Source organism: Nannobrachium achirus (genome assembly GCF_963921795.1).
Source record: "Nannobrachium achirus genome assembly, chromosome: 2".
Taxonomy (NCBI): Eukaryota; Metazoa; Chordata; class Actinopteri; order Myctophiformes; family Myctophidae; genus Nannobrachium; species Nannobrachium achirus.
The window spans coordinates 29,491,405-29,503,106 of NC_137811.1; the positions used below are offsets into that span (position 1 = coordinate 29,491,405).

Below are 11,702 nucleotides of genomic sequence, written 5' to 3' on the forward strand. Positions count from 1 at the left end.
AGTCAGGTGATAGACTATAGCCTATATAGGCCTATGTCCTGATTGAGGCCTCAGAATCCACTTATCAGATTTTTCATACAGTATAATCTATCTATCTATTATTGATCCAAAAAGTTTTATTCTTTTCTATTTATTCATTTTCAAAGAAAATCTGACAGATAATTTTCAGTTCAGTTCAAAGACTGAAGGGAACTGAACTGAACTGTATGAATTAATGGATATTTATCCAAGGTGTAGGATATGCCATATTATTTTTGATTAATTTTTGACAGCCAAGATTTGTTGGCCAGGATTGTGTTGTCAAAGCATACTACTACTAGGCCTACTTAAATAAATATATTTATTTAAACATATTTATCTACCAGAGAAATTCAAACATAATATCACAAGAAAAGTGCCCAATCTATCCAGCTATGTGTCCGACTCATGAGGGTCAGATATCCTGCTTAAGACCAGCCCGCTAAGTAACATTCCATATTGCAAACGCCCTGTAATGAATTTAACAGCTGAGTTGAGAATGATAGTTCTTTGAAATGAGATCCCTTGGAAGTATATGAGTTATTAGTAGTATTATTAGCAGTTTTGATCTAATCTGCATATCCAGTTGTTACAGTATGTACGTACTGTATATCGGCGTTGTCGGGTGGAAACCTTTGCTTGTCCAAAACCGTTCGTTTAGTATTCATCATTTAAAAAAGGATTTAAACTATATGTGAAAATAGCTGATCCCGCACCACGAGGCGTTGTGCTTGCAGATCTGCTATTTTCACTAGTTTTGTGTGACAGTCTTGTATGATGAAGCAGGGCTTTACTTGGAGATACTAGGTTTCTGCCCGACAGTGACGTTATGCCTATACGTATGTACGTATATCTTTAGATAACGTTGATTCTGATTCTGATTCTAAAACAGAGACCGATTAGTTATTTCTAGACGTTGATTGGTGTTGACATGTGATGAAATAAATATGAACCTCCAAATCCGAATGACCAAAGAAATTAAGAAGAAAAAAATAACATACAGTTTTGCGGGGAGTTGATATTTCTTTAGGATAAGTAGGTCCATATTCCATCTTCCTGACCATCATCCCCCACCCCACCACCACCACCACCTCATCCTGCTCCCTCCTTCTCCTCCCCATCTGCCTGCTCCTCTCAAGCCCTCTCACTCTAACAAACCCATAGCAGAGTCCCTCTGTTCTTCCACCCCGAGGCTGGCCAGTGTGTGTCAGAGCTAACCAGGGAGACGAAGAGGAGAGAGGGAGAGGGAGAGAAATGTGGAATGAGAGAGAGAGAGAGTTCAGTTGGGCCCTTTTTCAGGGGCAAGCGCAAAGAGGGGGAAAAAAAGGAGGGAAGATGAGACAAAATGTACAGAGCCTCGTTTCATCTAGTGGAAAGAGAGAGAGAGCGGGACTGGCCAGACTCTTCGTGCTTCTCATGTTTTTTCTGTATCTTTCCCTATGTATCAAATCCATGTCTCTTTCCAACTTTAGCAGGGCTGGAGACATAATATTGTTCAAGTGTCAGGCTCTACCCCCCCCTTATCACCCTCCGACCAGTCAGTCTACACACATCTTTGTGTGGTCTACCACCAGCGGTGGAAGATGCACTCAGATTGTGTACTTTAGTGGCAACACCACAACCTCCGTCATTCGAAAAAGTACAAAAGTATTGATATAAAAATATACTGAAGGCCTACTTACAGTACCAAACGTAAAAGCACTCGTGCACAATCACATTATTGTATTGTGATTAGTTATGCATTCATGTGTTCATCACTTGAATGTTGCAGCTGCTTAAGGTGCAACTGATATTAATGACTTTGTGTGCTGCTGGCTAGCTTAACCACATGAAGCCTTATTGACCCGGGTAACCCAGGGGTCTACGGTATATTTGGTCCCCTCCTTTTCCCCCCTCTACACAAAATCTCCTCGGAAAGAAATAGCTAATCTACAAGATCACAATGCACCGTGTTGCAATGCTTTGTGTGCTTGTAGATATGCTGTTTTTGCAGAATATTATGACATTAGTTAATATATGTTTTATATTAATAATCTAAATCTGCCAACTAACTAGTAAATCAAGTAAAAAGTACAATATTTGCCTAAGATAACGTATGAAATATCTGAATAATTGAACTACTAAAGTAAAAATTATATTTAACAACTATAAACCATATTCTAGGGGAACATTAACCAACGGTATTCCTTTCCCTGTGTCTGTGTTGATTTTTGGTATAGAACCTTGAGTTCTACCAAATATTATCGATCATCTTTATCTTGCTTCTGTGCTCTGAGATCAATTAAGGAAACAGAAGTACATTACATGCACTCTCACTGTACGGAGAGGGTTCTCAAGTTTTCAAGAATACAGTTTCACCACACACTGTAAACTAAGAAATGCAAACAAAGCGGGGGGCTCTGCAACCTCACTTGCCACTGCAACCAATTAGCTTTGATCTGGCTGGTCCTGGGCAAGGTTTAGTTGGCCTCAAGTCACAACATGCAGTTCAACCTAAAGTATACCATGTCACAATTTCACTGAATTATGACAGCGGTGTTAATAGTTAACACACACTAGTGGGAATTACCCCAGTTGCGTACCGCTCTGTTGTAATGTAATGCAGTGGTTCTCATCGTGGGGTCTGGGGACCCCCAGAGGACCTTGAGGGGGTCCCCAGCTAAATGATTGAAAGAAACCAAAGGTCTGTAAATCTGCAAATTTACCTCTTAGTTAAATCAGCGCAGAGGAGTTTTCAGTGTAGATTGGGGTACCGGCATCCAATGGGGGGTCTTTGGCCCAATGCAAATCAAACTAGGGGTCCTTGAAATTAAAAAGGTTTAGAATCCCTGATGTAATGTAATGAAGGACTTACAGTATACATTCCAGGACCTATATGATGAGAGCCTTAGTGTGCTGAATGTGTTTTTGTTACTGTAGGCATTGGCATTGTGCAATCTATCACACTTTTACACAATGTGGCCCTTTGTCCCCGATAAATCTTTGATTCAGACTTTGCCCAACAAGTTGCCCAGTTTTTGGTGCACTTTGTTGCATTTATATGATTTGTGCAGGAGTGTGCATTAATATTATCAATATGCTGGCATCTTAATCTATTCTCTCTTTCAACCCATTGAGGTGAACTCTGTGTATGTGTGTGTGCGTGTGTGCGTGCGTGCGTGCGTGTGTGTGTTGTATTGATTCAGTCAGTATCTATGTCTCATTGTGTGTGCAGCTTGTGTGTGCTATCATTATGTGTGTAGTCTCCTATACCTGTACGCGTGTGTACTTGTGTATGCGTGCCACATCTGCTTGTGACTGTGTGTATTTTGTGCATGTGTGTTCCATTAGTCTATGTGTGCATGTGCCTCAGAATATGTGTGTGTGTGTGTGTGTGTGTGTGTGTGTGTGTGTGTGTGTGTGTGTGTGTGTGTGTGTGTGTGTGTGTGTGTGTGTGTGTGTGTGTGTGTGAGGAGCAGTATTCCCTGGGCTGCTAGTTATAATGTTTCTGGGGGTGATGGGGGGAACTTGAAAGCCCTGTGCTGCCCAAATCAAAACTAACAAGGAAATGATGGGGGCTCCTTTATCTCCTCTCTGGCCTGGGGGGCCGAGGAGGGGGTGGGGGTGGTGGTGGTGGTGGTGGTGGCGGGTGAGAGAGAGAGAGAGAAAGCGTGAGAGAGAGAGAGAGAGATAGAGAGAGAGGGAGGGAGAGAGAGAAAAAGCAATAGGAGTGGAGGAGGGAGTGTGTGTGTGTGTGTGTGTGTGTGTGTGTGTGTGTGTGTGTGTGTGTGTGTGTGTGTGTGTGTGTGTGTGTGTGTGTGTGTGTGTGTGTGTGGAGGTGGGCGGGGGGGGGGGGGGGCAGCAGCCTCGCTTCCTCTTTGATTTGTAAAAAATGCATTACCTCCGAAATCAAACGGAAAATTACTGCGGCGAAGCAAAACACACAGACCAGGAGAGTGAGAGAGGAGAGGGGCGTGGAGGGGGTGGGGGGGGGGCGCAGGAGGGAGAAAGGTGTGCACGTATGTGTGAGTGAGTGATGTGATGTGAAAGACAGAATAAAAAGGAGGATTCACCTGTATGGATGTTGCTGGCGGACAGGGATAGGAAGGATTGGGTAGACGTGATGGTGCGTAGGCGGTCGGTAAAGGGAATGCTAGTGGATAAGGCCCCCCGACACAGGATGGGAGCGCCCATATATAACATCCTCAGAGGAGGCTAGCTTATACATACATGCCATGGACCAAGAGAACGCCGTAAATGAAACAGATGATGCAGTATTGATGACCAAATGCCCACGGGGTTAGAGGAAAGGTATTATGGATTACCATCGCAAACACAAAGAATATCTTATTTATATATTTAAAAAAAAAGACATATGCCTTTTTTTTCTTTCACAGAAGGCCCCCAGACAGATGTACAGGTTAGATATCAGCATTTTAATGGCGAGAGACGCCGTTTGATATGAAATATGTTATAATTGCATCAGTGGCGAATCAGAATTGCAGTCGTACGATGAATACACATTGACCCCTTATGGCTGAGTATACGTTAAGGTTATATCATACATTAAGCTAAAACTAAACTAAATGCAGGACTTATAGGAGTAGTTCACCCAAAATATGACTTATATTCTATCAATTACACCCCACTGAAGCCTGGAATTTATGGAGATTTTGTCACATTCCTGAGACAATAATTTGATGGCTGGATCATCGGTCAGTAGGAGACTCTGCAAGTCTACTGTTACTAGTTACTACCGGTCATCAAATTATTGGCTTAGTAATGTGACAAAAACAGAAAAAACTCAGTGAACTCGAGGCTTCGTGGGGTGTGTAATTGATAGAAAATAAGGCATTTTTGTGGTAAACTACTCTAAAGAGCTCTTTTTTTAAAGATTTACTTTTGGGCTTTCATGCCTTTATTGATACAGTAGGACAGTATAGACTGACAGGAAACGGGGATAGAGATGGGGAGAGACACGCAACAAAGGTCGCCGGGAACGGGATAAGAACTCGCGACACTCTGCCAGGCTGGCATTGCAGCCTATAGGATGCCACAGCCCACCACAGCAGCTGCAGCCCAGGCCTGTAATTACATTTTAAACTGTTTATTAATTTGATCCTTTAGCTTATCATAACTTTGTCCAGATAGCTGCATGGGACACACGTGGCAGTCTGACCGAGACATAGGTGCTAAAAGAGACAGAAGGGAACTAAAAGTTCAGCAACAATAAATTATGAAAATCAAAACATCATGAGTGAGGCAGAATGAACACTGGGCCTGCACGGTGGTGGAAGGCCGAAAGAGATGAACGTCCCGGACGCACAAAAGATGAAGAGCTGGAGACAGAGAACCAGGAAAAGGGCCACAATCCAAAGACTAACTAGAAAGAGAGTGGGAGGAGAGGAGAGGAGAGGGCGAGAACGAGCGAGCATGTGAGAGAGTTAAGCGTGATATATACTCAGTTGTGCGCTGGTGTCGTGCATCCTAATAGCAGATCTTCAAGCGTACAACATGTCTTGTTCTGCTATTTTCTGTGTGCAATTAAGTACAGCTATAGTGTGAGAGATTGCGTGTGCGTGTGCGTGCATGTGCGTGTGCGTGTGTGTGTGTGTGTGTGTGTGCGTGTGTGTGTGTGTGTGTGCGTGTGTGTGTGTGAGAGAGAGAGAGAGAGAGACAGACAGACAGAGAGAGAGAATACAGAGTGAGAGAAATGCCTGGAGTTAGCAATAATAATTTATACAAACACACCTTAATAATTCACGTTCCATTTCAATGCTGGAGGGAAAATCCAAAATTCACAGAGCATAATTAAATAGAGCCAGAGAGTCAAGAGGGAGAGAGAGATGGAGAGGCCGGCATCTCAGATACCAGGCTAGCAGCGGGGCATCTCTTCCATCCAAGCTTTGTAAAACAACCCCTGATGAAACTGTAATATCCAAACCAGATCCCACCTCACCGTCCCATCTGCTCGTCAGGGAAACGCGCACATCTCCTCACCTACTCCCTGCGCAATTATTTACAAGACATTATTATCAGCTGCCTTTGAAACCACCCTACAGACCACTCTGCGTCATTGTTTACGGTGTGTGTGTGTGTGTGTGTGTGTGTGTGTGTGTGTGTGTGTGTGTGTGTGTGCGTGTGTGTGTGTGTGTGTGTGTGTGTGTGTGTGTGTGTGTGTGTGTGTGTGTGTGTGTGTGCACTCAAAAGGCTTGCTGGCACGTGAAAGACACGTAGTAGTAGGTGGAAAGACAGAAGCTGAACCGTGTGTGTGTGTGTGTGTGTGTGTGTGTGTGACTGTGTGAGAGAAATACCCACCTGTGGGGAAAGGGAGAATAAAGACAAACTTAGGTGATTCACTATCGTATTGCGTTAGATATTAGGACATCAAGAAATCAGAATTATTGTGGAGTATAGTCCCGCTGCACTATCATCGTAGTGTGATATAATTTAGTTTGTTATTATTCAGCAAGCCATTATTTTGTAGAAATGTATTGATCAGCAGGCTATTTAACCGATGGCCACAAGCAAAGTTTTAGGGTATGTTAAAACAAATCGTAATATTTTAATGTTTTGCCTCATTTAATGGGGAAAGTCCAATATAAGTCCACAAGGAAACTACATGTGTAAATTTAAGAGTCAAGGAGGAAAATGAGATCTGATTCAAGGGGGGAGCGGAATGACGTGAGGTTAGCTACATTTTGAAGAGGCGTGTTTCCTTAATTTATTTTCCTCGCGATGTCTAACAGGAATGTCCAGCCCTTGCATCAGACACAGCCTCCAGTGGCCACACATAGAGCACATCCATCAAACCCCTGATCTCTCACAAAAAAGGGGGCAAAAGAAAGAAAATTACTTCCAGGCTGTCATATTTCACATATATTTTAAGGTGTTTTTCAACCCATATCTGGCTCTCAGATCTTTGCACAATCCCTTCGGCAATGTTTAGAATCGCCAACTTAAGCTCCTCGAAATCAAGTGACAGACAAGGCAGGTTTTAATAGTTTTCAGTGTAAATAAAATGTTGTGTAAGTTTCTTCTTCTCTGAAATGCCTTTCTCTTTATTTAAATTATTCGGACTACGAACCATTTTATTTGTACTTTTCTTTTATAATTCTTGGAAAAGTTGAATGAGCATGGTGTGCTATTTTACAGCAACTCTCACCTTTCTCTCATACCGACTCCGTTCCAAACTTTCACACTCACAATAAAATGTTATACTCTCACACTGTTCCAAACATTCTTACTCACAATAAAACGTCATACTCACACTGCTACAAACATTCACACTCACACTGACAAAACATTATACTCACAGTCACACTGATACAAACATTCACCGCAGGGAACTGCCCGGTATGACCACTCCGACTAATCATCGCTCCACCACTGCAGCAAGTGGGGCTGATGAAAAGATGAGTAATCATGGATGACTTGCCTTTTTGCCCTGCTCTTTCTTCTTCCTCCTCCTCACCTGGTCTCCTCTCCGCTCTGTTCTCAGGTGTTTTGCGGAGGCATGGACTGTAACTGCGTCAGTGATCTGCTGCTTCCCCCTGTGCCCGCGCTCTGGACACCAGGTCAGTGCCACTCATGTGTGCGTGTGTAACTGATGAAATAAAGGAAATAACGGACAGGGAGCAGGCGTCATCAATAAGTCCGTACACGGACAAATGTGTCCTTGGCCAGACAAATTCTAAATTTTGTTTTTACACACGATTATAATGTTCTTATTTCGATCATACTTACTTGCTTAATCCTCTTCGTACCCGGTGGAACATAAAGGCCTGTCCATACTTTGACCGAAACCCAAATCTTCGGTCAAAAGGTCCGGTTCGACTTCAAAATGATGTTACTCGTGACTTCTGAAAAGCATTAGACCAAATTAGAGTTTGGAAATTTGCACGTCGGAAAGTCCAACTCACCGAACATTTCGGAGATACTCTGGACAGGCCTTATGGCTGTGACTATCTGCTTCCATCTGGTCCTATCCTGTGCAGCATGTTGTGCCTCGCCCCATAGGTTTGCCATCTTCAGTTCCGAGGTCCCAATTAATGAATGTCAGTCTGCAGGTTTTCTTTGGAATATGTATGACACTGACTTACTATGACTCTGTGTATGGTCCTGTAATTGTCATTCAGGGCTAGCTCCTTAAGTGTTTCTGGTAATATTACTTACTCTTCTCATTTTGCATGTCCATGGCAAAAATAGAATTTAACAAAAATGTCCACCAGAAGCCAGCATGGCGATGACCCTGTGACGTGGAGGTGGGACATGACAAATGCTCTGACTCTGACTCTGATATCTGAACTCACCTGCACACCCTGGCCCAATTTGCCAGCATCAACACAAATAACCTGAGATAGTAGCAATGCTGTAGTAAGAATGATATGGGGAATTATTGAGTGATTAAAAATAGATTTAAATGTAATTTAATTGTATTACTTTTTCCTTTCTTAATTTTTTAAACATGTATTTCATATCATTTCTTTAAAGAATGAAAAGAAATGTCACTAAATTGAAAATCATTAAGTAATCATTTTAATCTTAGGACAAGGCTCTCTATATCTTGTTGGGGCTAGTGTCTAATGTCCGTAGATAAAGGTTTCTCAGTCACCCGAGTTCAATCTAATACAACACCTCATCGAAGATTATGGAACAGTGGCACAATGGATAATTCTTTACATTTTTTGGTTGAACAGTTAGTAATTTCCAGGCCTTTTGGGGTTCAAGAGTCCCATAGACGTGATGTTTCCTTGTTACACCTTAGAGGTTATGTTATGTATGTAATTCTGAAAGTAAACCTCAAATGTTAAGCAGACTTATTTCATGGCAAATTAGGGCAAATCTGACAGCCACAACCTGAACAGAAATACCTTCCGAATCATGAAAGTTGATAAATTGATAACACACATAATTGTTAATATTATACAATAGTGACAGAGACACAAAGTAATCTACAATTCATTAAAACTGAAAGCATATCGAGACACCCCCCCCCCCCCCCACACACACACACACACACACACTTACTTTACAGTGTCAAACTAATTAATTTGCCGCCGCTAATTTCAATTTGTTAGATCTCCTCAGCGTTTGTATGAGTTTAGTTAGTGCCAGCAATACTTAAAGGATGAGCCCAAAGAATTACTTCATTCAGTGTGTGTGTGTGTGTGTGTGTGTACGCGCGCGCGCATGTGTGTGTGTGTGTGCGCGCACTTGCATGCGTGTGGGCCCTTAGCATTCCGGCTCCCGGAGTATCCATCAGATCTCCCCCAGTAAGCTGTCATCATCCCGCTGACCACTCTGTTGAGGCTACAGGGCATTAGCACAGACTAACATTGCTCACGGCACGCGCTGTGATATTAAACACATCATCCCTCACCTCCATCAACTCATCTGTCATCCAGACAGCCATGCAGCTCAACCCCCCCCCCTCCTCCCCCCTGGCGAGCATGCATATACTAGGAAGAACGAACCCGAAACACACCCCTTGTGTAACGTCCATCCCCCTCTCACACTTTTCCTTGCAACCCGACCCTTTCTTTCTGCCCCATTCCAGGCATTGCCTTTCCAGACTGGGCCTACAAGCCCGAATCCAGCCCCGGCTCCAGGCAGATCCAGCTGTGGCACTTCATCCTGGAGCTGCTGCAGAAGGAAGAGTACAACGGCGTGATCTCCTGGCAGGGTGACTACGGCGAGTTCGTCATCAAGGACCCGGACGAGGTGGCCCGACTGTGGGGGAATAGGAAATGTAAACCGCACATGAACTACGACAAGCTCAGCAGGGCACTAAGGTACCGTACCGTATGTGTGAGACGATTCTCTGTGCACTTCTGTGCGTGTCAGCGTGTGCGTGCAGGGGCGTCGCACCAAGTTCTGGGCCCTGGGTACAAGGATTCACTCACATTTTGTGCTTTAACTATTGAAAAATAGCAGATATACAAGCTCACAGCGCGGCACAGAGTGCAGCGCTACGAGCTTGTAGATCTTTCCAAGGTTTTTTGAAAAACCTATGTTTCTATGTCAGTGGTGCTCAAATTTTTTCATGTGAAGGACCCCCAACAACAAGTACAAGTAGGTCGGGAGTGGCTTATTGTCGGTATCAGCCGGTAACACACGGGAGTCTGTCCCCGTTACAATGCGCTAGACCCCTGGGAGATGGACTGCTGAGGTGGAGCGCCACACCTACCATCAGCTCCCAGTACTTGCCGCACGACTTGCCAAGCCGTGCTACTCATACGCTGAGTTGGCGGTGCCCGGAATCGAACCCATGACCTTGCGGTACAAAGGCGAGAGCTCTACCGACTGAGCTACCCGGGCACAAAATGATATGTATTTGGCCAAGGACCGCCATCTAAAAATATTTAGTTCCAGGGAACCCCCAGAAGCACAATTTGAGTTACAAATGTTCACTTAAAAATACATATATTCAAAGATTTGCACACATTTTCACGACTTTTCAAAAATAGCAGATCTACAAGCTTGCTGTGAGCTTGTATATCTGCTATTTTTCAATAGCTAGTATAAAATAATTAAGGCCTCTCCACCTTGGGCCCTAGTAACTCAGTCCCACTCCCCCCCCCCCCCCCCCCCCCTCGTGACGCCCCTGTGTGCGTGTGCACGCACAGCTTTGTGTAGGTACGTGCAATAGGCCCTCTTAGCCCTATCTGCCAAGCCGCAGATTTTAAATGTCAGTCAATAGCAACAACCGTTATCAAATAAATTGTGGCGATTATCAGACCGTTGTTTACATAGGTTTACAACAATATTTTGTTGTTGATGGAATCGATCCGTGCTCACTCTCTCCAGGTCTCCCACCATGTTAGTAGAAATAGAATGATAAAGATGAGGCTTTTTTCCTGGGGAATGTCGATAGCCTCAATTCCACCTTATCTGTGGACATCGTAATGGAAAGTTCACCATTAAGCTGCCAAATATAAAATTCAATAGGGATTTCAAAATTAAGCCCATCCAATGTGAAATTGCTTGGAGTTTCTGAGATTGAACTTTTCTCTGTTTCTCTCTCTACAACTCTCAATTCTTATAAAAAAAAATCTTTTTACACAAAACCTGCCTCTTGCAATTAAAACAATAGTAAGTTACATAGTATACCATGTACCTACAGCACTACACACACACACACACACACACACACACACACACACACACACACACACACACACACACACACACACACACACACACACACACACATGCCCGCACGCACGCACACATGCCCACACGCACGCACACAAGCACACATTTTCTTATGCAAATGACGGTATAGAGACTCGCTCCCCCACTCCAACCCAATTCACCCCTCCCTCTGTTTCCTTGGCCTCTTGTTAATGGGGGCTGTCGTAAGGGTCTAATTGTTATGAATTGGCTGGGGCCATAATTAGCCTCCTTGATTAGCCTTACTTAATTGCTCAATTAAGGGCCACGGCACAATTGCCACGCAAAGCAAAACACAAACACTTCGGTGCGCCGGGCCCCAAACTGCCATGAATACATGCTGATACACACTGCTGTGCTCCTTGATGTATGTTATATCTGCATAATGAGAAGCTGCTTAACCATACAGGTAATGCTGAAGTGGTGTAATGTTCTGTGTACTTGATACTAACCCGTGATGTCTTTGAAACACAGCAACTTAAGAACTTTAACCATGGTTCCCCTATACGTCAATGTCATTATACTTTCAT

General features: G+C 43.6%; 1 protein-coding gene across 1 annotated transcript in view; it reads left to right on the plus strand.

The window, feature by feature from the left end:
- Window positions 1-7,513: 7,513 nt before the first annotated feature.
- Window positions 7,514-11,702, plus strand: part of erfl1 (Ets2 repressor factor like 1) — a gene marked incomplete at both ends in the record, with an annotated part of 12,236 nt that continues 8,047 nt past the window's right edge. Inside the window, 2 exons of the mRNA XM_080754407.1 lie at window positions 7,514-7,574; window positions 9,557-9,791. Of these exons, the coding sequence (XP_080610533.1) occupies window positions 7,514-7,574; window positions 9,557-9,791 (296 nt within the window). The remainder of the gene's footprint in view (window positions 7,575-9,556; window positions 9,792-11,702) is intronic.